General features: G+C 55.1%; 1 protein-coding gene across 1 annotated transcript; it reads left to right on the top strand.

The window, feature by feature from the left end:
* Positions 1 to 27,249, top strand: LOC116955688 (serine/threonine-protein phosphatase with EF-hands 2-like). The gene is made up of 17 exons (XM_076053404.1): positions 1 to 944; positions 7,027 to 7,185; positions 8,864 to 8,991; positions 9,310 to 9,385; positions 11,431 to 11,597; positions 12,510 to 12,624; positions 12,915 to 12,961; positions 14,409 to 14,575; positions 14,906 to 14,942; positions 15,960 to 16,109; positions 16,507 to 16,659; positions 17,348 to 17,533; positions 18,954 to 19,096; positions 21,821 to 21,927; positions 22,113 to 22,306; positions 22,678 to 22,765; positions 23,905 to 27,249. The coding sequence occupies exons 2-17, from the start codon at positions 7,128 to 7,130 to the stop codon at positions 24,081 to 24,083; spliced, it is 1,995 nt and encodes a 664-aa protein (XP_075909519.1). The 5' UTR covers positions 1 to 944; positions 7,027 to 7,127; the 3' UTR covers positions 24,084 to 27,249.
* The last annotated feature ends 150 nt before the right edge of the window (positions 27,250 to 27,399 follow it).

Raw genomic sequence — 27,399 nt, 5'->3', positions numbered from 1 at the left:
CGGTAGAGGCGCAGACCCTGCAACTTTGCTCTGCCCACGTCCCTGCTTGGGGGAAGGACCTCGCCCCTTCACCAGCCCCCTGCCCCCCCCCCCTCGAGAGGGAGCTCACGGATAAGAGGGTATTTGGTCTACTCTTCCACGCTTGCCGGGACGTCTCGGGAAGAGGCTGGGGCCAGGGCAGCGGACGGATGGGATTCAGCGGGCGGGAGAGGATCTCAACAGCAGCCGATGGTTGTTGCGTCCCATCACTCGGCCTGAAGTGCGTAACTGGTTCGATGTGCAATAAACACCGGCGCTGGGAAGACAAAGGCGGGTGGGGCGTCGAGATGGCCAGACCCCACCCCCACTCCGCGCCGTCCCGGCCTTGATAATGTAATCAGTGCTCGCTCACAGCACTTGCCTTTGACATTCCGTTGGGGCTGTACGGGCGGCGCCTTTTGCCGGCGCCTCTCAACGTGAATGTTGTGTCATTGCGCAACCTTGTGGGGCACGGGGCAGATCTGCACACAACCACAGGCACGACACACACACGCGTACACACACACACGTACACACACTTCACGTACACACACTTCACACACACTACACACGCGTACACACACACTACTAGCACACACACTACTACTAGCACACACACACACTACTAACACACACGCGTACACACGCACACACACGCGTACACACGCACTCTGTATCGCCATAATCCCTGCGCTCTCCGCTACGCACACACGTACACACGGCGCCTGCAGCATCACACAGCATCATCACCACCACCGCAATCACTCGCGAGTGTCACCCGCTGCTGGGTAGCTAACTCCATCGATTATACAACAACAAGAACAACAACAAGACCAACAACAAGTACTACTGCCGTGCACGCCCTTGTGAACATCACCAGCTAGTCGCGGTCATTAACTCCTCCTGCCCACGGCCGGGGAATCGAGGTGAGCGCGAAGCGGAGAGGGGAGGAGGAGAGTGATGGCTGTGGCTCACCGCAACAACAACAACAGTAGTAGTGGTACCAGCAGTAGTACCAGCAGCAGTAGTAGTACCAGTAGTAGTAGTACCAGCAGTAGTAGTACCAGTAGTAGTAGTACCAGCAGTAGTACCAGCAGTAGCAGTAGTAGCAGCAGCAGTAGTACCACCAGCAGTAGTACCAGTAGTAGTAGTACCAGCAGTAGTAGTACCAGCAGTAGTAGTACCAGCAGTAGTACCAGCAGTAGCAGTAGTAGCAGCAGCAGTAGTACCACCAGCAGTAGTACCAGTAGTAGTAGTACCAGTAGTAGTAGTACCAGCAGTAGTAGTACCAGCAGTAGTAGTACCAGCAGTAGTACCAGCAGTAGCAGTAGTAGCAGCAGCAGTAGTACCACCAGCAGTAGTACCAGTAGTAGTACCAGCAGCAGTAGTACCAGCAGCAGTAGTACCAGCAGCAGTAGTAGTACCAGCAGCAGTAGTAGTACCAACAGTAGTAGTACCAGCAGTAGTAGTACCAGCAGCAGTACCAGTAGTACCAGCAGCAGTAGTAGTAGTACCAGCAGCAGTAGTAGTAGCAGCTGCAGTAGTAGTACCAGCAGTAGTAGCAGTAGTAGTACCACCAGCAGTAGCAGTAGTACCAGCAGCAGCAGTAGTACCAGCAGCAGTAGTACCAGCAGGAGCAGTAGTACCAGCAGTAGTAGTACCAGCAGTAGTAGTAGTACCAGCAGTAGTAGTACCAGCAGTAGTACCAGTAGTAGTAGCAGCAGTAGTAGTAGTACCAGCAGTAGCAGTAGTACCAGCAGTAGTAGTACCAGCAATAGTAGTACCAGTAGTAGTAGCAGCAGTAGTACCAGCAGAAGTAGTAGTAGCAGCAGTAGTAGTAGTGCCAGCAGCAGTAGTAGTAGTACCAGCAGCAGTAGTAGTAGCAGCAGTAGTAGCAGCAGTAGTACCAGCAGTAGTAGTAGTAGCAGCAGTAGTAGTACCAGCAGTAGTACCAGCAGCAGTAGTAGCAGCAGTTGTACCAGCAGTAGTACTAGTAGCAGCAGTAGTACCAGCAGCAGCACCAGCAGTAGTAGTAGTACCAGCAGTACCAGCAGTAGTAGTACCAGCAGCAGTAGTACCACTAGTAGTAGTACCAGCAGCAGTAGTAGCACCAGCAGTAGTAGTAGTACCAGCAGCTGTAGTAGTAGTACCAGCAGTAGTACCAGCAGCAGTAGTAGTACCAGCAGCAGTAGTAGTACCAGCAGTAGTACCAGCAGCAGCAGTAGTAGTACCAGCAGTAGTAGTAGTACCAGCAGCAGTACCAGTAGTAGTAGTCCCAGCAGCAGTAGTAGTGGTACCAGCAGTAGTAGTACCAGTAGTAGTACCAGCAGTAGTAGTAGTACCAGCAGTAGTAGTAGTACCAGCAGCAGTAGTAGTAGTACCAGCAGCAGTAGTAGTAGTACAAGCAGTAGTAGTTGTACCAGCAGTAGTAGTAGTACCAGCAGTAGTACCAGCGGTAGTACCAGTAGTAGTAGTCCCAGTAGTAGTACCAACAGTAGTAGTACCAGCAGTAGTAGTACCAGCAGCAGTACCAGCAGTAGTAGTACCAGCAGCAGTAGTACCACCAGCAGTAGTACCAGTAGTAGTAGTAGTACCAGCAGAAGTAGTAGTACCAGCAGCAGTAGTAGTACCAGTAGTAGTACCAGCAGTAGTAGTACCAGCAGTAGTAGTACCAGCAGTAGTACCAGCAGCAGTAGTTGTACCAGCAGTAGTAGTAGTACCAGCAGCAGTAGTAGTACCAGCAGCAGTACCAGTAGCAGTAGTAGTACCAGCAGCAGTACCAGTAGTAGTACCAGCAGCAGTAGTAGTACAAGCAGTAGTAGTAGTACAAGCAGTAGTAGTTGTACCAGCAGTAGTAGTACCAGCAGTAGTACCAGCGGTAGTACCAGTAGTAGTAGTCCCAGTAGTAGTACCAACAGTAGTAGTACCAGCAGTAGTAGTACCAGCAGCAGTACCAGCAGTAGTAGTACCAGCAGCAGTAGTACCACCAGCAGTAGTAGTAGTAGTACCAGCAGCAGTAGTACCAGCAGTAGTAGTAGTACCAGCAGTGGTACCAGCAGTAGTAGTACCAGCAGTAGTAGTACCAGCAGCAGTAGTACCACCAGCAGTAGTAGTAGTAGTACCAGCAGCAGTAGTACCAGCAGTAGTAGTAGTACCAGCAGTGGTACCAGCAGTAGTAGTACCAGCAGTAGTAGTACCAGCAGTAGTAGTACCAGCAGTAGTAGTAGTACTAGCAGCAGTACCAGTAGTAGTAGCACCAGCAGCAGAAGTACCACCAGCAGTAGTACCAGCAGCATTAGTAGTACCAGCAGCAGTAGTAGTACCAGCAGTAGTAGTACCAGCAGTAGTAGTACCAGCAGTAGTAGTAGCAGCAGTAGTAGTAGTAGTACCAGCAGCAGTAGTAGTACCAACAGTAGTAGTACCAGCAGTAGTAGTACCAACAGTAGTAGTACCAGCAGTAGTAGTACCAGCAGTAGTAGTACCAGCAGCAGTAGCAGTAGTACCAGCAGCAGTAGTAGTACCAACAGTAGTAGTACCAGCAGTAGTAGTACCAGCAGCAGTAGCAGTAGTACCAGCAGCAGTAGTAGTAGCAGCAGCAGCAGTAGTAGTAGTAGCAGCTGCAGTAGTAGTACCAGCAGTAGTAGCAGTAGTAGTACCACCAGCAGTAGCAGTAGTACCAGCAGCAGCAATAGTACCAGCAGCAGTAGTACCAGCAGGAGCAGTAGTACCAGCAGTAGTAGTACCAGCAGTAGTAGTAGTACCAGCAGTAGTAGTACCAGCAGTAGTACCAGTAGTAGTAGCAGCAGTAGTAGTAGTACCAGCAGTAGCAGTAGTACCAGCAGTAGTAGTACCAGCAGTAGTAGTACCAGTAGTAGTAGTACTAGCAGCAGTAGTAGTAGTACCAGTAGTAGTAGTACCAGCAGTAGTAGTACCAGTAGTAGTAGTAGTACCAGCAGTAGTAGTAGTACCAGTAGTAGTAGTACCAGTAGTAGTAGTACCAGCAGTAGTAGTACCAGTAGTAGTAGTAGTACCAGCAGTAGTAGTACCACCAGCAGTAGCAGTAGTACCAGCAGCAGCAGTAGTACCAGCAGCAGTAGTACCAGCAGCAGCAATAGTACCAGCAGCAGTAGTACCAGCAGTAGCAGTAGTACCAGCAGTAGTAGTACCAGCAGTAGTAGTACCAGCAGTAGTAGTACCAGTAGTAGTAGTAGTACCAGCAGTAGCAGTAGTACCAGCAGTAGTAGTACCAGCAATAGTAGTACCAGTAGTAGTAGCAGCAGTTGTACCAGCAGAAGTAGTAGTAGCAGCAGTAGTAGTAGTGCCAGCAGCAGTAGTAGTAGTACCAGCAGCAGTAGTAGTAGCAGCAGTAGTAGTACCAGCAGTAGTACCAGCAGTAGTAGTAGTAGCAGCAGTAGTAGTAGTACCAGCAGTAGTACCAGCAGCAGTAGTAGTAGCAGCAGTTGTACCAGCAGTAGTACTAGTAGCAGCAGTAGTAGTATCAGCAGTAGTACCAGCAGCAGTAGTAGCACCAGCAGTAGTAGTAGTAGTACCAGCAGTAGCAGCAGTAGGAGTACCAGCAGTAGTACCAACAGTAGTAGTACCAGCAGTAGTAGGAGTAGCAGTAGTAGGAGTAGCAGTATTAGCAGTAGGAGTAGTACCAGCAGTAGGAGTAGCAGCAGTAGTAGTACCAGCAGTAAGAGTAGTAGCAGCAGTAGCAGTAGTACCAGCAGTAGGAGTAGCAGCAGCTGTAGTAGTAGTACCAACAGTAGCAGTAGTACCAGCAGTAGGAGTAGCAGCAGCAGTACCAACAGTAGCAGTAGTACCAGCAGTATTCGTACCAATAGCAGTGTCAGCGGTAGTAGTACCAGCAAGCAGCAGTAGTAGTACCAGCAGTAGTAGTACCAGCAGTAGTAGTACCAGCAAGCAGCAGTAGTAGTACCAGCAGTAGTAGTACCAGCAGTAGTAGTACCAGCAAGCAGCAGTAGTAGTACCAGCAGTAGTAGTACCAGCAGTAGTAGTACCAGCAAGCAGCAGTAGTAGTACCAATAGAATTGCCACCCTCTCCGCTCTCGCTCCGCGAGGTGCAGTCGTGTTGTTGTTGTTGTTCCCAGGCAGCACGCTGGGACCTTTTTTGCCGGTATCGAAATGATGGAAGAGGAGCATCTTGGAAAGGGATAAAACGTCATTATTATGTTGGTCATCATTGCGATCCTAATTTGTTGGTGTTTGCTCTGATTTATATTTTGCTTTGCTTCGCTTTGCCGTGCTTGCGCTGCTCTTCACCGTTATCGTTGAGGTGACACGGGTCAATGACACACACAAACTCCTACAAAGTAAAACCCTTCACTTCAGAGCCGTGCCCCCAGGGCTGAACGGCGGCATCGGAGGCGACTGCCCCGGGCCCCGCACTTTGGGAGGGGGCCCCACGCGGTGCGGTTTGCCACTGGGCCCCGCTCCACGCTTGGTCTATCAACTGTTGGATGGACGAGGTCCCTAAACACCCCCCCATCCCCTCCCCCCCCAAGCCACCGCCACGCACGAGCAGCCCAACTCGTGGCTCCGCTCCTCGTGGAGAGCCCCCAAGGGCCCCCCAGTAGGCAGCATGGGCAGATAGCTTCCTTTGGCAGTGCCGATTGATCATCCTGAGTTGCTCGCCGCTATAATTACCCGGCTTTAAACCCCGCGACATTCATTATACTATCGCAGAACTCTAAATGCCACAAACCCCTGCTCCAGCCAGCCACTCTAATTATAAGGTAAATAAATAATACAATCAACGGTGTGATTTTTTTATTTGTTCAGAAAAGCCCAAAGTATCACGGCTCGCGTTAATGAGGGTCCCTGCCACCACGTGGGTGCGCAGATCGCCCGCGAGGCACTTCGGCAGGACACAACGGTGGGAAGGGCGGTGGCAGTGGATCGGTCCTGATGATGATGGTGGTGATGGTGGTGGTGATGATGGTGACGACGATGGTGATGATGGTGACGACAATGACGATGAGAGCCAACACACCTACTTGCTGTTCTGCCAACAAGCTAGTTGATCGTCCCATAGCCGAAAACGATCTGTAGGTGATCCACCAACCCCAACCTCCTTTTTTTGCAGGTTCATAGAGTGGGTGAGTTAGTGAGTGGGTGGGTGAGTAGGCGAGTCGCCGAGTGATTGAATTAATGAATGGGTTGGTGGGTGAGTTCGTGAGTGGGTGAGTGTGTAAGTTGGTGAGCGAGCGAGTGCGTGAGTGGGTGAGTGTGTGGTGGCCCAAGACGGTGTGGGCGAGAGGCAGGGTGATTCAGACGGCGATATTCGGGGGCTCCCTCTGCCCGCGCGTTCTCGCTCGGCGTGGACGCTGCCGTCGATGCCGTTACCCGGCCCCGTCACGGCGCCCCGGGTAACGCATTCACCGCTGGCTTTGAGCCAGGGATGAATGGGGCTCTCGAGTCGGCTGAGGATGCACGCCGCGGTTTCTCATTTGTGAATCAATGCGGCTATACTGTAGGCGCATGAATAAGCACACCTTTATTATTAGTAGGAGGCGCTTCATAATGACTGTGTCAGAGATGGTAAACCGGCACTGTTGAGATTCTGGGATTCGTATTTCGAGCCTTGGGTCTGGGCGTCTCGTTCTTCGGGGTCGATAATGGCCTCTTCGGAGACGCTGAGCGCTGAGAGGCTGGGTTCAAGCTCTAGCTAGTGGCTGGCTGTCCTGGATTGCTGGATACGCAGACGGACAGACACACGGGCAGACGGACACACAAAGACAAATATCCCGCCTGTAGCCTGGACAGACTTTTACGGGAAAGTGTTGTTAGCGAGCACCTTTCAAGGCCGGCACAGCACACGAGGGGGTGGGTGGCCAGCACCACGCCCGGCCGCCTTTGTCTCCCCCAGTGGCGATGTTTACGCACCGCGCCGGGTACTCGTTTGAGGCCGAGTCGACCTAGGGGAAGGAGGCCCAGGACCGGTCGAGATAAACGTCGCTGACCGCTGCGGCACCGCTCCCCCCGCAGACGGAGAGCCCCAGGAGCGGCAGTGAGGGGAGCCGGTCGGGTGGGGGGGGGGGGGGGGGCTGAGGGGGGCTGCCGACTCGGCGAGGGTCACCGCCCACGCCATGGGCTGCGGCACGTCCAGCCCGTGCCGTTACCCGGCCTCGAACAAGACCGAGAGAGGTTGGTGGTCGACTCGCTCCGGGACGGGGCCCTCGGCCTCGCCCCCCTCATCCGACACGCGCCGTCCGTCAGTAAACATGACAGCAATCTCTGGCGGGGGGGGGGGGGGGCGGTCTATGACAGTGTTTGTCACTGGTCTGTATGTGACGTGGTCTGTGTGTGACATGTGAGTCTACGTGGTCTGTGTGTGACGTGGTCTGTGTGTGACATGTGAGTCTACGTGGTCTGTGTGTAACATGTGAGTCTACGTGGTATGTGTGTGACATGTGAGTCTACGTGGTCTGTGTGTGACATGTGAGTCTACGTGGTCTGTGTGTGACATGTGAGTCTACGTGGTCTGTGTGTGACATGTGAGTCTCCGTGGTCTGTATGTGACATGTGAGTCTACGTGGTCTGTGTGTGACATGTGAGTCTACGCGGTCTGTGTGTGACATGTGAGTCTACGTGGTCTGTGTGTAACATGTGAGTCTACGTGGTCTGTGTGTAACATGTGAGTCTACGTGGTCTGTATGTAACATGTGAGTCTACGTAGTCTGTATGTAACATGTGAGTCTACGTGGTCTGTATGTAACATGTGAGTCTACGTGGTCTGTGTGTAACATGTGAGTCTACGTGGTCTGTGTGTAACATGTGAGTCTACGTGGTCTGTATGTAACATGTGAGTCTACGTGGTCTGTGTGTAACATGTGAGTCTACGTGGTCTGTGTGTAACATGTGAGTCTACGTGGTCTGTGTGTAACATGTGAGTCTACGTGGTCTGTATGTAACATGTGAGTCTACGTGGTCTGTATGTAACATGTGAGTCTACGTGGTCTGTATGTAACATGTGAGTCTACGTGGTCTGTATGTGACGTGGTCTGTGTGTGACATGTGAGTCTACGTGGTCTGTATGTAACATGTGAGTCTACGTGGTCTGTATGCAACATGTGAGTCTACGCGGTCTGTGTGTGACATGTGAGTCTACGCGGTCTGTGTGTGACATGTGAGTCTACGCGGTCTGTGTGTGACATGTGAGTCTACGTGGTCTGTGTGTGACATGTGAGTCTACGCGGTCTGTGTGTAACATGTGAGTCTACGTGGTCTGTGTGTAACATGTGAGTCTACGTGGTCTGTGTGTAACATGTGAGTCTACGCGGTCTGTGTGTGACATGTGAGTCTACGTGGTCTGTGTGTGACATGTGAGTCTACGTGGTCTGTGTGTGACATGTGAGTCTATGTGGTCTGTGTGTGACATGTGAGTCTACGTGGTCTGTGTGTGACATGTGAGTCTATGTGGTCTGTGTGTGACGTGGTCTGTGTGTGACATGTGAGTCTACGTGGTCTGTGTGTAACATGTGAGTCTACGTGGTCTGTGTGTGACATGTGAGTCTACGTGGTCTGTGTGTGACATGTGAGTCTACGTGGTCTGTGTGTGACATGTGAGTCTACGTGGTCTGTGTGTGACATGTGAGTCTACGTGGTCTGTGTGTGACATGTGAGTCTACGTGGTCTGTGCGTAACTATGCGTGAGTCTACGCGGGTCGCCAAGTATCAGAATCTTTATTCTTCCTCGACAAATCCGATGAGCTACGAAGCTCTTTTTTCGCACACGTCCAGTCGGGGGAGGGCGCCGCGGCGATAACAACCATGGCCGTCGTCGTTGGCGACCTCCCTCGCGGTTCTGTCGGCGTCGCCGCAGCCATGAAGTCGGCGGTGCTGATCCAGCGGTGGTACCGGCGCCACGTGGCCCGGCTGGAGGCGCGGCGGCAGTGCACCTGGAAGATCTTCCAGTCCATCGAGTACGCGGCTGAGCAGGACCAGCTCAAGGTGAGCGGCGGTGGCACGGGCGGGGGGGGAGCGCCACGCCAGCCGGGAGGCCTCCGGAAATCCCACGCGGCCGTCGCCGGTCACGGCCGTGCCGAGCGCGAGCCGAGACCTGGGCCTCGTTCGCAGACACCCTTACCGATCCCGCCTCGCGCCTTCGCCGACCCGCACCGACCGGCGTGGCGAAGCACGGCCAAAGAACCCCCGTGGCCGGCACGGTCTAGGGGAGGCCTTCGTCCGGCAGTCGACTGACAGGGGGCCGAACGTCGTCGTTGTTATTATTGCACCACCCACCGTCGCCTCTGTCCCTCTGCGTGGCAGCTTCACAACTTCTTCAGCTCGCTCATCGAGCAGCACACGCCGCGGGAGCCGGGGGAGTGCGGCGCTGGCGGAGAGGGTGAGTCCCAGCGGCGTCCGCGCCTCGCTCACGGCTACGGCCGCCTGGGTTCGATTCCCGACTCGGGTTCTTTTCTGCGTGGACTTTGTGTGATCTCCGCCCCGCACGCCCCCCGTTCTGAAGAGTGAGTGGGTGCAGTGGTTAGGGCGCCGCGCTGCCAACCCAGCGACCCGAGTTGTCACGACCAAGAACAGAAACGAATATTTCAACTGGTCCTGGGCCTCCACTAGGTCCACTCAGCCTTAAATGAATACCTAGTACGATGTGTAAACATCGCTATTAAGCAGCCGGGCGTGGTGCTGGCCACTCACTCCCACGTGTGCTTTGCCGGCCCTCATAGGTGCTCGCTAACAGCACTCGCCCCAAAAGTCTGTAAAGGCTATATGGGTGATTTTTGTCTTTGGGAAGCGGTGTCACAGCAGTCGGCATTCTGCGCTATGAACCAGGTGACCCGAGTTCGATTCCCGCTCACAACCAACACAAGTGACAACTATCCTCGAGGTTGATTCAGCCCTTAGTGAGCAGCTGGTGTGGTGTGTAAACATTGGCACTCGGCAGACAACGGCAGTCAACGGCAGTCAGGTGCTGGCCACTTACTCCCTTGTTGGCTGTACTCGCCTTAATAGGAACTGGCTAACAGCGCGTGCCCTCACAGCCTGTGCAGACTATAAGGGGGGGGGGGGGGGTTGTCTTCATGAGTGAGTGGAGTTTTTAATATTCTTGGTTCTTTCGGTAAAGTCACGTAGAAGGGAAATAATAAAAATAGAACATTAGGACGCTGTCTTTCCGACAGTTCTGTTTCTTCACCTGAGGACGGCTGCTTGCGTTGTGGCCGAAACGTCGTGAGAATTGTATTTTATTGTTTTATTTTTATTATTTTATTATTTCCCTTCTATGTGACTTTCCCGAAAGAACCAAGAATATGAATCCCTGCAGTCACGAAAGCTTTAAATCGAAATTTGATCTGAGAGTTTGCATCACACTGCGATAAAAAATAATCTACGCCTCGAGATTCCTGGCTGGCTGCTGGCTGGGCTCCTGTCCGCCCCAACTCTAACTCTATTGTCGGAGGCTTTGGGTTGTTGCCACCGAAACTTGCTGGGTAACTGGCTACACGGGGCGTTTTGCGTGATAAATAAACATCTCCTAGACATTGAATAGATCGGGACACTGGGGACGTGGGACGAACGCATGCAGAAGACCGGCACGGTGCATTTTAAATCGCTTCAACTCTTCCATTTGTTGCTTCTATTAATGTAATTATTTTGCCGGAATATTCTTAAAATCCTAGAGAAAGTAAAACAACCTCACAATGCATGTTTGCATGTTATTATTACTATGTTAAAGCAGATTCTGTTCAGTGCTCCGAGTACAGGGGGAATGCGAGCAGAGCATGGAGATGAGGGCTGTCTCTTATTTTCCGTTACAGAGCAAAGGGTTCTGTAATTGTGATGATAAAATAATAATATCAGCTGGCGGTGCATACCGATACATTATTGAGCAGTCGAATTTGCGATGATGTTGACTCTAACCCGGTGGCAAAATGTTATCTCTCTCGCCTGGTATACAGGAGGTCGTGGGTTAGATCCTGACCGTGTATATTTGGAGTTTGCACGTCTTTCCCTGTGGTCACGTGATTTCTCTCCGGGTCCTCCGGTTTTTCCCTCTAAATTATAGTTTCGTTGAGCTATCATTTGTGGCCGGGTCGCTTATTTTACCAGGTAAGGCCCAATGAGCTATACAGCTCATTGGGCCTTACCTGGTAAAAATAAGAATTCAGTAGTTTAGTTTAGCAGTCAAAATTCTGACGATGATGACTGTAACCCAAACCCGAACACTAAAGCAAGTTCCAAGTCAGGAGTCCCCGTGACCCACGTGCCTACTGCCACGCTGTCTCCGCGTGCAGCGCGGATTTCCTCGGGGTCTGTCGGCGGCGACGCCACCCGTGGCTCGGGGCCGCTGACCCGGCCCAGCAGCGCGATAACGATTGTCAGAACGACCGCGGCGACGACGGTGAAGGAAATCTTCCGGCCTGCCGTGCACAGACGAGGTTCCACGCTGGCTCGGGCGCCCGCCGGGCGGCAGCTGCGAGGAGGAGTCTGCGCTGTGCGACGCCATCCAGGTGCCCGGCGACTACACGGGCCCGCGGCTCGACTTCCCGCTCGCGCCCGGCCAGGCCGTCGCCCTCGTCAACGCCTTCAAGAAGAAGCAGGCACGCGTGCACGGCTCGGAGGGGCCGGGCAGCGTCACGGTGGCCGTGAGACGATGAGCCGGCGGCGTCGTGGGCCTGGGTTCACGCGCTGGTGCTGGAGATGTTATTCAGACTCAACACGTCGGGTCTCACGGCCAATGTTACGATTCATTGTCAATGCTTTTGGCCGTTAGGACTCTCAGTCACGCGATACCGCCAAAGAAACTGACAGTCCATTATCGATTGTCCGGTGGCTTTCGGGGGGGTGGGGGGGGGGTGCCAGATTTTCAAAAACGCTGGATGATATAATCACTGCATCATCATTATTTTTAAAATAGCTTATTTTTGCACATTCTTGTATGACGTGGTGTTTTTTGGCCCGCGGCCGCCGGATAATGTTGGCAGCGGCCGGATAATCGAAGATTGACTGACTGTAAATCATCACGTGGTGTACGAAAGCTAAGCCGCCGACGAGCCGATGGCCTAATAGTTTCAGCCTCGCGATTGGCCGAAACGCTGGCACCGTGCCACGGTTTCACACGTCGGGCGGTGGGAGGGGGGTTGCACAAACAAGAAGTGAATCAGACCACAACGTGGACGAACTCCCCCACCCCCTAGCACTAGGGGCTTCACTCGATGGCAACTCCTGGTTCTGGAGGGGCAATGATTGGCTGTGGAGCTGAGGCTGCTACCCCTCCCCCCACCCGGTTCTCCTTCTGCTTATTATTCCGATTTTTCAAGAAATGTTTCTCCAGAGGTGAGCGTCGCGTAAAGCTCCATCGTGGCGAGCGAGCAACTCGCAAAGGTCGCGAGGTCAAGTCCCGGCTGGCGGGTCAAGTCCCCCGCCCATTGCCCCCCCCCCCTCCTCCTCCCCCCTCGCCGTGCCCCCCCCCCCAATCCCCCCACCTCCCCCGCCCCCACCTCGCAGCGCAGGTGCTGCACGCTCGCTTCGCGCTGCGCCTGCTGCTGGAGGCCAGGAGCCTGCTGCACCACCTGCCCACCGTGCGCCACGCCTCCACCGCCAACAGGCGCGACATCACCGTGTGCGGTACGGCCGGCGGCAACGGCACCGCGGTGCGGTGCGGTGCGGTACGGGGTAAACGCGAGTGGTGCGACACGGTACGGTGCGTCGCGTTGAACTGAAATGTCACCGCGATGCGATGCAAGATCATAGAATACGATGTCATACAATGCAACACAATGCATTGTGATATACACTCCAATAGCAATACAATGTCATTCATTGTAATATACTCTAGATTAATGCAATGTAATGCAATGCATTGCAGTATACTCTGATATCAAGGCAGTGCAGCGTTGCGATGTCTGTGTCTGCAGGGGACCTCCATGGGCAGCTGGAGGACCTCTTCCTCATCTTCTACAAGGTGACGAGTGCTCACTCACTTGCTCGCTCGCTCACTCATTCTCACTCGCCCACTCACTCGCTCGCTACTCGCTCGGCCACTCACCCACTCTTTCACTCATTCGCCCACTCACTCGCTCGCTACTCGCTCGGTCACTCACCCACTCTGTCACTCGCTCACTCACTCATTCGCTCGGTCACTCACTCGCTCATTCACTCGCCCACTCACTCACTTGCCCGCTCACTCACGCACTCTCTCGCTCACTGGCTCACTCACTGACTCACTCACTTGCTCACTCGGTCAATCATTTTCCCGCTCACTCGCTCGGTCACTCACTCGCTCAGTCACTCACTCGCTCACTCAGTCACTCACTCGCTCAGTCAATCACTCGCCCACTGACTCACTCGCCCGCTCACGCACTCGCCCACTCACTCACTCGCACAGTCACTCACTCGCTCACTCGCTCAGTCACTCACTCGCTCACTCACTCGCTTAGTCACTCACTCGCTCAGTCACTCACTCACTCGCTCAGTCACTCACTCGCCCACTCGCTCACTCACTCGCTCAGTCACTCACTCACTCACTCAGTCACTCACTCGCCCACTCGCTCAGTCACTCACTCGCTCACTCGCTCAGTCACTCACTCGCTCACTCAGTCACTCACTCGCCCACTCACTTGCTCAGTCACTCGCCCACTCACTCAGTCAGTCACTCGCTCGCTCAGTCACTCGCTCGCTCCGTTCATTGCGTGGAGCCCAGTCTCCCACTCCTCTGCGTTAGCAGTGGTGCACGAGCACAATTAACAAAACTAACACAAGTAACACAACTAACGCAATCAGCACAACTAACACAAGTAACACAACTAACACAAGTAACACAACTAACGCAATCAGCACAACTGATTACAACCAACGCAATCAACAACACAACTGCAATCCCCTCACCAATCGTGCCGTGCATGGCCTCGGGGGGGTGGGGTCCAGGCCGTACGTTCGGTGACGTCCCCCCCCTCTTCCTCCAGCGACGCATCCACGTGCATTTGGCAAAGAGCTGTCGCCTGAAACGTTGTACATGCGTTAGCGAATCATGCAGGCTATGCTGGGTGGACACTTTGCCTCCCATGCGCACTCGTGCCTGTGTGCATGTGTCGCGGTTAGCGCTACGCTGCGCTACGAACCCGGCGACCCGAGTTCGATTCCCGCTCACGGCCAACACCGGTGACGATTATCTGAACCGGTCCTGGGCCTCCCCTAGGTCGACTCAGCCTCAAATGGATACCCGGTGCGGTGTGTAGTAAACATCGCCACTGGGGAGACAAAGGCGGTCGGGCGTGGTGCTGGCCACCCACCCCCTCGTGTGCCGTTCCGGCCTTCGTAGGTGCTCGCTAACAGCACTTGCCCCTACAGTCTGTTAAGGCTATATGGGGGATTTTTGTCTTTGCGTGCGTGCGTCCTGCGCGGGCGTGCAGAACGGGCTGCCGGGTGTCGATCGGCCGTACATCTTCAACGGCGACTTTGTGGACCGTGGCTCGAGCTCGTTGGAGGTGCTGCTCGTGCTGCTCGCCTTCCTGCTCGCACACCCGCACGACGTCTTCCTGAACCGCGGCAACCACGAAGACTACGTCATGAACACGCGGTGAGCCGGCTGGCCCCCCTCCCCCACTCCCCTCCCTACGGCCCTCCCTAGCTCGCCCCGTCTGACCCGCGTGAGATCCCTGCCCCTCTCCCGTCTCCCGCCGTGACCCTTGACCTTCTCCCGCCTCCCGTCGCGATCCCTGACCCCGTGCGCCTCTCCGTGCTTCTCGTCGCTGCCTCTGGCCGGTGTTGGCGTTTCTGAAGCCTGCGGGCAAGAGACGGCGATCTACACCCAATAAACTTGCCCAAATACACAAATGCATTTTTAAATATATTAAACAACATCCTAATTATTGCTGCCACTGTGGCTGCTGCTGATGTCTCATTTCAGGTACGGCTTCACGAAGGAGATTTTGATGAAGTACAAGGTAACGTGGCACGGCTGCCTGTCCTGATTGCGTTTGCGTCGCTTTGTCCGAGTGCCCGTGGCCTTGACCTGACGACGCTTGGCGCAGCGCCAAGTGAAGCGTCGCCAATCTGGTCGCTGCTACCTGGGTGGGTGAGTGAATGAGAATCACTCTCGAATTCACCCCCCATGGTGAGTGGGTGAGTGAGGAATGTACCCTTAACTCATCGGTGCAAGCGGAAACAATCATAAGAGACACGTTAAACGCTTGTACATTCTGTGGTAATGTATTACACTTGGCTGTGTTGGGTGTTGGGAGGGGTTTATGACACTGAGTGCCTGGGCTGGGTCTCTCCCTCGGGGGGGTTCACAATGGCCACGTCTGAGATACTGAGCCGGTACCACAGAGATCCTGGGTCAAAAGTAAAATTCCTGGGCTGGATCTCTCTCTCTCTATTAAACTCTTAACTAAACGATTTTTTTTTTATTTTATCAGGTAAGGCCCACTGAGCTATTTAGATTTTTTTCAGAAACTATCTGGCTATCACAAATGATAGCTCAACGAAGTGGCTTGTCACGTCGGAATGTATAGCAGCCAAATACTCTAAATGCGTGACATTGATTCTAAATGTGGAGGGAGAAACCGGAGGATCCGGAGAAAAATCCACGTGACCACAGGGAGAGAGACGCGCAGACTCCAAATACTGGCACACAGCAGGCATTGTGATCGAGATTGAACCCACGCGCTCCTGTATACCAGGCGAGGTAGTAAACATCTCCTTGCCACCGTGGCGTCCAGTAAAGGCTGTGATTGGCAGTTGGTGTGTGGTGGGGCAAAGTGTGGGGGCTCTCCCTCCCTCGACCAAGACATCTGGACATAGAGTCGGCCCAAATCCACCCTGAATACGCCGCTTCTGCGTTTGTCACCATGGCCGTGTCGGAGATGCCAGGCCGGCATGGCCGGGATCCGCGGTTGTGTCCGGCAGCGGGAGCGTGCCGGGCGTTGACCGCGGTGGGGGCTGTGCCGGAGCGTCCGCAGGTGCACGGGCGGCTGATGGCGCGCGTCGTGCGGGACCTCTTCAGCTGGCTGCCGCTCGCCACCGTGGTGGACCGCAAGGTGCTGGTGGTGCACGGCGGGCTGTCGGCAGCCACCGACCTGGAGCTGCTGGCCCGCATCGACCGACACCGGGTGCCCGCCAGCTCGCCTCGCGCAACACCCCACCAACCTCGCCACCCCCGCCGTAACTCCCCCCACTCCCCATCACCCTCACCATCCCGCCAAGCCCCCACCCCTCCGTCACACCCGCTCACCACAAGCCACCGCAACACCACCACCGCCCCATCACCCGCACCCCTCCATCTCTCTCTCCCACTCCCTCAACACCCCCACCGCCCATCACCCCCACCTCCCAATCCCCCGACTCCCCCCATTGCACCCCCACCACCACACCACTCCCCGGCTGACGATGACGCCCACCGCGCGGAGTTTCCTTGCATGCTGCTCCCCTTGCTGCCCTCCCACCTAAAAGTCCGTCGGGGCTGCACACGCCGGGGGTGGTTGGGGATCTCCGTCTCTGTCTGCGCAGTACGTGTCGGCTCTCAGGCCGCCCAAGCGACGGACGAATCGGGGCCTCGACGCTCCTCCTGCCGACTCCTCTCCCTCGTCGTCCCCTCGTCAACAGCGCTCCGCCCACTCCTCCGTGTCCGACGACGTCAACTTCGACGAGGAGTGGAAGCAGGTCGCGTGGGGCGCGGGGTCCACGCGGCCGTGTCCGGCTCCACGCGGCCGTGTCCGGCGTCGGAATGGCCGCGTCGGAGATGATTGCCACCTGGGTTCAAGCCCCGGGTCTGGGTTGCTCTCTCCCTCACTTTTACTCTTCTGTCCCTCTGACCCACTCTCGCTGCTGTCTCACAGGCAGTCGGAAGATCATACAGCAACTCCACACTCTCACTTTCTCTCTCACTCTCTCGCTCACTCTCTCAGTCTCTCTCTCTCGCTCACTCTCTCACTCTCTCTCACTCTCTCACTCTCTCTCTCACTCTCTTTCTCACTCCTCACTCTCGCTCAATCTCTCTCTCACTCTCTCACTCTCTCTCACTCTCTCACTCTCTCTCTCACTCCTTCTCACTCTCTCACTCTCTCACTCTCTCTCACTCTCTCTCTCACTCCTTCTCACTCTCTCTCGCTCACTCTCGCTCACTCTCTCACTCTATCACTCTCTCACTCTCTCTCTCTCTCACTCTCTCACTCTCTCAGTCTCTCTCTCTCTCACTCTTTTTTTTACGATCAGAGGAAAGTGCCGGTGTAGTCGGCACTTTGCTTCGTTCATCATTTCGTTTTTTTTATTTAAATGTTTTGCTTTATGTAAAACCCCCCCTCTCTCATTCTCCGACTCTCACTCTCCCTCTCCAACTCTCTCTCGCTAGGTGGTGGACGTGCTGTGGAGTGACCCCGTGCCCCAGGAGGGCTGCACCCCCAACTTGTACCGCGGTGGGGGCTGCTACTTCGGGCCGGACGTGACGCGCCACATGCTGCATCGCCACGGCCTGCAGCTGCTGGTGCGGTCACACGAGTGCAAGCAGGAGGGATACGAGCGCACGCACGGTGGCCAGGCGAGTCCGTCCACCCGTCCGTCCGTCCATCCACCCGTCCGTCTGTCCAACGTGTTCATCCGTCCATCCGTGTGTTCATCCGTTTGTTCAGCAGCCAGGTGAGTCCATCCGTCCGTGCGGCCATCCATCACTCCGTTCGTCCGTCCGTCCATCTGTCCATCCATACATTTGTCCGCTCATCCTCTCGCCTTTCCATCCGTCCACGTATTCATGTGGCCGTTCGTCTGTCTCTCCGTGTGTCCGTCCGTCCACGTGGCCGTCCGTCGGCCCGTCCGTCTGTCCATCCCTCCGTCCGTTCGTCCACCCGTCCGCTCGCCTGTCTGTCTGTCCGTCGATCCATGTGTTCATCCGTCCATCTGTGCGTCCGCCCGTTTGTCAATCTGTCCATCCATCTGTCCATGTTGTCCATCAGTCTGTACAGGGGGTGACGATTACTCTCGTAGCGATCATCCGATATGAATAAAACTCGAGTTTAGAGTCGCGAGGAAGCCAGATAACATTGATTCAAGGGCTAATGTTCCAAATTTGGCAAAAAAATAAACCGGAGCTAAAAGGATCCTCACGCTTGCCAGCCACGGTGAGCGCAGGCGAGCACACGCCGACGCAAACGCACTCACTGCGATCGCCGCCAGACGGCGGAGGCGAGGGTTGGCCGATCGCACAAACGTTGTGAAGCTCCCGTCCCAGCTGGATGCCGTGTACCCTCGCTCGCCAGGAGATGGCTCAACGAGCATGGACTCCTCTCCCTCTGTCCCATCTGTACGGGGTGGAGTGTTGTGCTGCCTCGCGTCCGTGAGTTTTCTCTGGGGGTGCTCTGATTTTCTCCCGCATTCATTAACGCTCTTGAATTGCCCTAAAACATCTGCATACGTCGAGGACCGCAGAGCTTGGGAAATTGTTGGCAGCTGCCTTTCTGCTTGTCTCCGCGGTTCCTCGTGCCTCCGACCCGAACGTTGTGTGCGCTCTCCAAGTTGAAATCCTCGTCGTTGTTATTAAGTCGTTGCCGCAGCGTTTGCTATTTGTACGCCGGAGTGACGTCCCAAATGTGCTGAATGGCACCGCAAATTAATCGAGTGGAATCGTAGAAAGCAGTCATCATCATCATCATCACCCCCCACTGTAAGACCTGGCAGGAGCCTCATGGAAACAACTCATTCAAACATCTACCCGTTCATTCACCCACCCACCTACTGACTCACCCACTCAATCAATGACCGAGCCACTCACCCACTCACTCACCCACTGAATCAATCACCCACCCACCCACTCCCTCACCCACCCACCCACTCCACCCACTCCACCCACCCACTATCAACCCCTCACTCCTGCACCCAATCCACCACTCGCGTGGCACAGGCTTCTCCTGGACGAGCGACCGGCGGTTGTGACCGCACCGCTGTTGCTGCTTCATCCCCCGCAGGTCATCACGATCTTCTCTGCCTCCAATTACTACGAGGTGGGCAGCAACCGCGGGGCCTACATGCGCCTGGGGCCCGAGCTCACGCCCAGCTTTGTGCAGTACCAAGTGGGCAAGGCCACTCGCAAGCTCACCCTGAGACAGAGGTGCCCTCGCACAGACACAAGCAGAGCCCAATATCCACACACACACACAAAGATCCCCCGTGTAGCCCGTAACAGACTGTTGGGCCAAGTGCCGCTCGCGAGCACCGATGAAAGCCGGCACGGCACACGAGGGGGTGGGTGGCCAGCACCACGCCCGACCGCCTTTGTCTCCCTAGTGGCGATGTTTACACACCGTACCAGGTACTCTTTTAAGGCTGAGCCGACCTATGGGGAGGCCCAGGACCGGTTCAGATAATCGTCATTGGTGTTGGACGAGTCAACGGGTATTGATTCCGCTCCCCACACGTGTACACACACACACACAACAACAACCGCCATTCGCCACTAAGTGGCGGTGACGTCACCACGATGCTTGTGCCATACACACACACACAAACATACACACACACACAAACATACACACACACAAACATACACAACAACAACCGCCATTCGCCACTAAGTGGCGGTGACGTCACCACGACGCTTGTGTCAGGCCATGTGCACCTTGAGGCCACGTGAAGTGTCGAACGCCCGCTGGCAGGAGGTCACGGGGCAGACCCAGGTGCCACGGGTCGACTGACTGAGATGACTTGCTGATGCACCACCTGTGCCCCCTACTGTGCCAACCTGCTGTGCTTTAGCCACCCGGCGCTCCGCTCGTTGTTGTGAGTGTCGCTCCTCCGCCCTCCGTTGTTGTTGGAGGGCGACTGCCTCCAACTGCCCAGTAGCGTCCTTCACGAGCCTCCTCCACAGAGGCCGATCTTGACACCGCTGGTACCAGTCATCGGCAAGTCAACTCAGCTCCACGTCCTCCTGTACCACATCACTCCAATTCTTCTCTAGCCCGTGCCACGCCCATTTAGTCCCCTCAATCCGGCCGAACAAAAGCTGTTTCGGCATGCGGTGGCTGGGCATGCAGGCTACATGACCCAGCCAACGCAGCCTTGCCTGCCGGAGGAGCTCACTGATGGGACCTTGCCCAGATCTTTCAAGGATTTGTGAGCTCCTCACACAATCCAGCCTGGTTAAACCCAGGATGGATCGTAGGCAGGCTAGCCTAAATGTTTTTAACCGGCGAAGATGTTCCATTAAGGGGGTCCACGTTTCGCAAGCGTAGAGAAGGGAGGGAATGACCGTGGCCGAGAAGACCTGAAGCTTAGTGCGGAGCGACAGACCAGGTAGCTTCCACACAGCGTTACGCAACCGATGAAAAGATATTGCCGCTCGACTGATTCGGAGTGAGACCTCTGCTGTTAAACTGGAGCCGGTCATTAGCACACTGCCCAGGTATGGGAAACTCTCCACTCTCTCCACAACTGCCCCATCACCGATTGGGAGTTGTGGGGGTGGAGTGTCCAATGGTACAAAATACCCAGGCAGGCGCTTAGTTTTGGTGGGGCTGATGGTAAGGCCCCATCTCCTAGTGGCACGCTCCAGTCTCAGCAGCAGCATCTTCAACTCCTCCTCTGAATGAGCAGCTATTACCAAATCATCGGCATACATAACGTGGTTGAGCAATAGGGAGCCATCCCTTGACTGCACCCGGTCATCGATCAGCCTCCCATTATATCTGTACCAAATGGAGATTCCCCCGGTACAGCTATTGAAGGCTTCACGAACTACGTGGTCAAAATAGATGTTAAATAATGTGGGAGCCAGAGGACATCCCTGTCGCACCCCAAGGTGTACAGGGAATGGCTCTGACTCCCGGCCACGTAGTTTTACCCGCGCCCGCTCACCATCATGAAGGTCCTTAATGATCGTGAGCAGGGGGTCAGGGACTCCAAAAGCACGAAGAACAACCCAGAGCCCAGGCCTACTGATGGTATCATTGGCCTTGACGAGGTCAATAAAGCAGAGATGTAGGTCTTGTTGGAATTCCCTACACCTCTGCTATAGCAGACGGACACAAAATATGGCATCTGTGCAGGACCGCCCTTTCCTGAAACCGCATTGGGGCTCCGCAAGCCTCTCCTCAGCGTGCCTGGCAAGGCGATGTTGATAATCCTTGCCAGGACCTTTCCCGGCACACGTGTACACACACACAAATATAAAAAGACAAATATCCCCCATATAGCCTTAACAGACTGTAGGGGCAAGTGCTGTTAGCGAGCACCTATGAAGGCCGGAACGGTACACGAGGGGGTGGGTGGCCAGCACCACGCCCGACCGCCTTTGTCTCCCTAGTGGCAATGTTTACACACCGCACCAGGTACTCATTTGAGGCTGAGTCGACCTAGGGGAGGCCCGGGACGGGTTCAGATAATCGTCACTGGTGTTGGCCGTGAGGGGGAATCGAACCCGGGTCGCCAGGTTCATAGCGCAGCGCGCTAACCGCTACACTATCGCTCCCCTGTGTGTACACACCGCTACACTATCGCTCCCCTGTGTGTACACACACACACGTGTGCACACACACACGTGTACACACACACACGTGTACACACACACACATACGTGTACACACACGTGTACACACACACACGTGTACACACACACGTGTACACACACACGTGTGCACACACACACACGTGTACACACACACATACGTGTACACACACACATACGTGTACACACACGTGTAAACACACACACGTGTACACACACACGTGTACACACACACACACGTGTACACACACACGTGTACACACACACGTGTACACACACACGTGTACACACACACACGTGTACACACACACCCATGTGTGCCATGCCTTGCAGGGTGAGCGCTGTGGAGCAGTCGGCCATTGCGGCCCTGCAGGAGAAGCTGCTCGCTCACCGCAGTCAGCTGATGGCCGCCTTTGAGCGTGCGGACCCTGAGCACACCGGTCGGTCGCTTCAACGCACCTCATGTCGTTATTATTGTTGTTATTGTTGTCGTTATTATTGTTGTTGTCGTTATTATTGTCTCCTCCCCCCTCTACCCCCTCTCTCTCCTCTCTCCCACTTCTCTCACACCCCCCTTTCTCTCCCCCCCTCGCCCCCCTCGCCCCCCTGTCCCCGTGTGTGCCAGGCTTGGTGCCCGTATCGGAGTGGGCGCTGCTCGTGGAGCAGGAGCTGCAGCTGGGGCTGCCGTGGCGCTTGCTGCACCAGCAGCTCACGGGGGCCACCGGGGGCGGCGGCGGTGCCGCCGAGGCGCCCGGCGGCTCCGTCGCCTACGCCGGCTGCTTCCCCGAGCGGCACGCCGGGCAGACGCAGCTGCACTCGGTGCGCGGAGACCGGCGCCGGCAGCGCGACGGTGGCGGTGTTGATGTTGGTGGTCTGGTGGTAGCGGTGGTGGTAGGCGTGTGGTGGTGGTGGTGGCAGTGCTGATGTGGCGGCCGTGTCGGCGGTGTTGGCGGTGGTGTTCGTGGTCAGACCCAAAGGTGCAATGTTCAAGCCTCGCTCGAAGGAGTACGGCACTCGGCATCAACGACGCAGTGGCACCACGGGAGGGTGCGAGCGAGGGCCGCTGTTGCGACCGTGCCGTTGGGGCCGCTGTTGCGACCGTGCCATTGGGGCCGCTGTTGCGACCGTGCCATTGGGGCCGCTGTTGCGACCGTGCCGTGAGGGCCGCTGTTGTGATCGTGCCATTGCAGGGCATGCAGCCGGGACTCCTAGAGACGATCTACCGGCACCGCAGCAGCCTCGAGTCCATCTTCCACGCCATCGACCAAGACCACTCGGGTGGGCACGGCCACGAGAGCCACGAGAGCGTCCCTCCAGTAGTCGTCCTCACTTCCACGCTCACGTCTTGAGAGTCACCCCTCGCTACCGAGCATCACGAGTTTCCGCTCCTGCCTCACAACTCGCTTATTGTTCTCTAGCTCACCCCACGACCCCCCCTTAATCTCCCTCTCATAGCCACCACCACCATTCCTCTTCATATTCTCATTATATCACTCATTTCCCATTCATTCAGAATTATTATTATAATAATAATTCTCATCATATGGCTATCATTCATTCACCCCAATCATCATCATCATCATCTATTGTCATCAATTTCTCTTTCACCGAAATCACGCATCACAGATTCGCCCCCATTGCTTCCCTCTCGTCCATTTCATTCATCGCATCTCCACCATTACATTTACACACGAGTTGTTGTTGTTGTCGTTGTTGTACCGTTGTTAACTCTTTGTAAAGCCCCTTGGTTAAGGCGCTGTGTAAATTGCGTTTAAGATGATATCCCGAGTCCACAGTTCGATTCGTGGGCGAGGCCGCCACGTTAATGATCTGGCCAAGATTGGTGTCGTAAGGCCCTCCGCCGCCCGAACACAGCCAGACGAATTCATCCGTCTGGCGGCGCTTTGGCGTCGTAACGGCGAGGCGCCGGTCATCGCCATTGTTCCGGCTCTCGCCCCGGCGAAGCTGAAGGAGGATGGCTCTGGGCAGGGTTGTCATGTTTGTGAGAATCCGTTGCCTGGCTGTGAATACCGACCGCTCGTCACATTGCCCCTGTAAGTTGCGGTGCGATACCCATGACGGACGCTTCTCCCGTGCCTCGCGATTTTCAGCTCTGACCCCGTGTGCGAGTCTCCTCCACGTGTCTCCACGTGTCCCCACGTGCCCCCCGTGTCCCCACATGCCTCCGTGTCTCTATCTGAGCAAGTCTCATCTCGCTCCACATCTCCGCCTATTTCCGTGTCTCTCCTCCCTAGCCAGACCTCATCTCGTTCCGTGTCTCCACGTGTCTCCACGTGTCTCCGTGTGTCTCTCCGCCTCTCCATGTGTCTCTCTGTGTCTCCGTGCATCTCCCTGTATCTCCCTGTATCTCTCTTTCTTCGCGTGTCTACGCGTGTCTCTCCCCCGCCCCGATGCAGGCCTCATCTCCTTCGAGGAGTTCCGCCAGGCGTGGCGCCTGCTGAGCTCTCACGTGCAGGAGGGCGTCAGCGATGACGACGTCCTCGGCCTCGCCCGCTCCATCGACTTCAACCAAGACGGCTCCATCGACTTCAACGAGTTCCTCGAGGCATTCCGCCTGGCCGACAAGCCGCAGTAGCCACCCCCGCAGCCGCACCGAGGGAGACGGAGCGGCGGAATCGTGGAGCGTCGATGGATCGCCACCGTCTCTCCCCCTCTCCCGCTCCGGGCGTCTTCCGTGGACGTGCCGTGCGATTTTCGCGACGCCGCCGCCAATAATTGTCCCCCTCCCCGCCCCCACGGGTTTTTGGTTGACGCTCGTGACGGGCCTGCGGTGGAAATTCCACATTCACGGGGCAGGCGGCCAGTCTGGTCCACTCCATTTGGGTGGCCGCTGTTAACGTACCCACCCCGGAGGGATGATGAGTCAACCCTCATGCAGGATTTGAACTCGCTACCGACTCCGTGTTTTACCAAGATCCACACGAAGACGTCGGTGATGCCACGACCGCTACCACCGCCACGACCACCACCACCGCCACCACCACCACCACCTCTACCACCACCACCACCACCACCTCTACCTCCACACTGCCATCGCTCTCCAGCCTCCGTCAGATCCCGCAGCAGCAGTAGCTGCTGCGCAGGAATGAGATGCACAGCGACCTCCTCCAAGAGCCTTACGTTAGCAATTGGACACCTCCGTTTGGAACTCTCGGCGGGAAGCAGCGCCACCTCCCTGTGCAGGAGGGAGAAAGGTTCGTGGAAGTCGACGCCTGGGTCCCACTTCCCATGCCTGCTTCATTGGCCTCTTCATCCCCATTGAGGGCGAGCACATTGAAGGTGTCTTGCAAGCAGACACTAAAACTCGTGTTTGCATTCGCACCGCTACAATCGGCCAAATCTCGTGGCACAACTGTGGTTGACACGATGCTCGTGTCGGGAGCAGTGACGCAATAGTTGGCACGCTTGCCCTTTGAACTCGGTAAGCTGAGTTCAATTCCCGGCTATGGCTAACATCTGTGGCAAATTACCAGAATGGTGACGTTTGGTCAGACCAGCTTCTATGATGGACACAGCGCAGGGAGGCCTTCATCCAGCAGCAGATTGACAAAGTGCCGTGATTTTGTTAAATTTCAGTTTGTGTGTTCATCAACGACTGGGCTGAGACCACCAGCCCATTCATCTTGAGAAGCCACTTTATTAAATCTGACATCTAAACACAATGGTATCTTAATTCTGTCTCAACCAAGGGACACATGGTGAGCCAGCAAGTACCCCTTTCCCCCTCTGTTCGCCCTGCCCACTTTTGCAAGCACCACCTCCTTGGCCACTTGCACCACCCCCTCAGCCACTAGCACCGCCCCCACAAGGGTTAAGTGGCTCCCCATTGGTCCCCGCCGAACGCCCGCATCGTGATTCCGGAGCACGCGGCCAGGGCATCAGGAAAGGAGACCGGCGACAAAGTTCGGACTTTTCCCAAAAAATATTTAGTGGGGAAATATTTTTTGGTGGTTTTACACTCTACGTGCGGCTTGTAGAGTCCTTGCTGGAGGGGATGCAGCATATGCAGAGTGGTTTATTTATGGGCCGGGGCTACGGTCCCCAATGATGCACGGTGAGAAATGTCATCTTGGGCACCGAAGTCCCCTAACTCCTACGCCCTGAACCCTTAAACACGAACCCCTAACCCCAACTTCCAACCGTCATCTTTAACCCCAATCCCTGAAGCTCTAGTCGTAACCCTTACCTCCACACCGCTAAATTTAACCATTCCACCTAACCACTAAAACCTAAATCGTAAAAACTCCTCACCCTAACCCCTGGTCCTAAACCCCAACTCGAAAACCGTAACCCTAATCCATAACCTCCAATCCTTACCCGACAATTCTGCAGAGAAACCGAATGAGTGGCAAGGGTTGATCGGAATGGACCGCGAATGGGTCAGCGCTCACCCCATCAAGGTCTGTGATTGGACGACATGGGGAGGGGGGGGGGGTGCAGGCACAATCCAAAGAAGGCCTGTGATTGGACGAAAATGTGCTCTGCGATTCGATCAAATTCTTGCCTACGTATTCTTTGGTTCTTTCGGTAAAGTCACGTAGATAGAAAAAATAATACAAATAAAGTGAATAAAAACATCACGACGTTTCGATCGCAACACAAGCGGTCGTCATCAGGGAAAGGCGTTATCCTCTAAAGGCAAACGGTTTATAAAGGTTTGGAGATGGGCGTAGCCCAAGTTTGTCAGCAGTACCAGCAGTATGGGCAGAGCAGCAATGCCAATGCAGCAGCAATGTCAATGCAGCAACAATGCCAATGCAGCAGCAATGCCAATGCAGCAGCAATGCCAATGCAGCAGCAATACCAATGCAGCAACAATGCCAATGCAGCAGCAATGCCAATGCAGCAGCAATACCAATGCAGCAACAATGCCAATGCAGTAACAATGCCAATGCAGCAGCAGCAATGCCAATGCAGCAGCAATGCCAATGCAGTAACAATGCCAATGCAGTAACAATGCCAATGCAGCAGCAATGCCAATGCAGCAGCAATACCAATGCAGTAACAATGCCAATGCAGTAACAATGCCAATGCAGCAGCAGCAATGCCAATGCAGCAGCAATGCCAATGCAGTAACAATACCAATGCAGCAGCAATGCCAATGCAGCAACAATGCCAATGCAGCAGCAATGCCAATGCAGCAACAATGCCAATGCAGCAGCAACGTCAATGCAGCAGCAATGCCAATGTAGCAGCAATGCCAATGCAGTAACAATGCCAATGCAGTAACAATGCCAATGCAGCAAAGGGCAGCCAGGAAATCACTGCACCCCGCTCCACACACCACACTGCTGACGGTGGAGGTTGATTGACAAACAAACACAAGTCAAGTCATGACCCAAAGTGGTTGATGACATCTTTCCAATGATTGCTGAGTCTACAGCCTTCCTCTCGGTTGAAATTGTATCTGTTTGTATATATGGATGACTTCATGAACGAATCTTTGTTGACAGCCAGTAGGCTTGCAAAGCACCATCGTCTTAGAGAAATCAATTTCGTGTGAGCCAGCCGCATTAAAATAACGATCACCCACGGCAGTAGTATTGGTCCTACCGTGTTTAAAATCTGCCTTATGTTCACCAACACGGTCCGAGACATGTCACATGGGCGATGCGCGACCTAGGCACTTGGGCCCGGAGTGAGCGGTTCCGGCCGGATGGGCTCGCATGCCACAAGACGGCTCTGTTGTGCGTGGTTCACAGTGGCCACCGCGGCCAGCCAAAATAAAGAAATAAAGAAGTGCTGCTGTTCTGGTCAAATTTGCCCGTTGCTTTCACCCCCCCCCCCCCCCCGAGTGCTTCACGGTGCTGTGCTCGCCACGGAGCGGTGGGGGCAGCAAGGGCGGCCCCGGTGAACCTTCGCCGTGCGAAGGTTCACCGGGGGTGCCCGCG

The sequence above is a fragment of the Petromyzon marinus genome, chromosome 61 (assembly GCF_048934315.1).
Source record: "Petromyzon marinus isolate PM22_M1 ecotype Great Lakes invasive population chromosome 61, UKy_Petmar_22M1.pri1.0, whole genome shotgun sequence".
Classification (NCBI taxonomy): domain Eukaryota; kingdom Metazoa; phylum Chordata; class Hyperoartia; order Petromyzontiformes; family Petromyzontidae; genus Petromyzon; species Petromyzon marinus.
The sequence above is the reverse complement of the archived record's forward strand: the minus strand, read 5'-3'. Positions and strand labels throughout refer to the sequence as shown.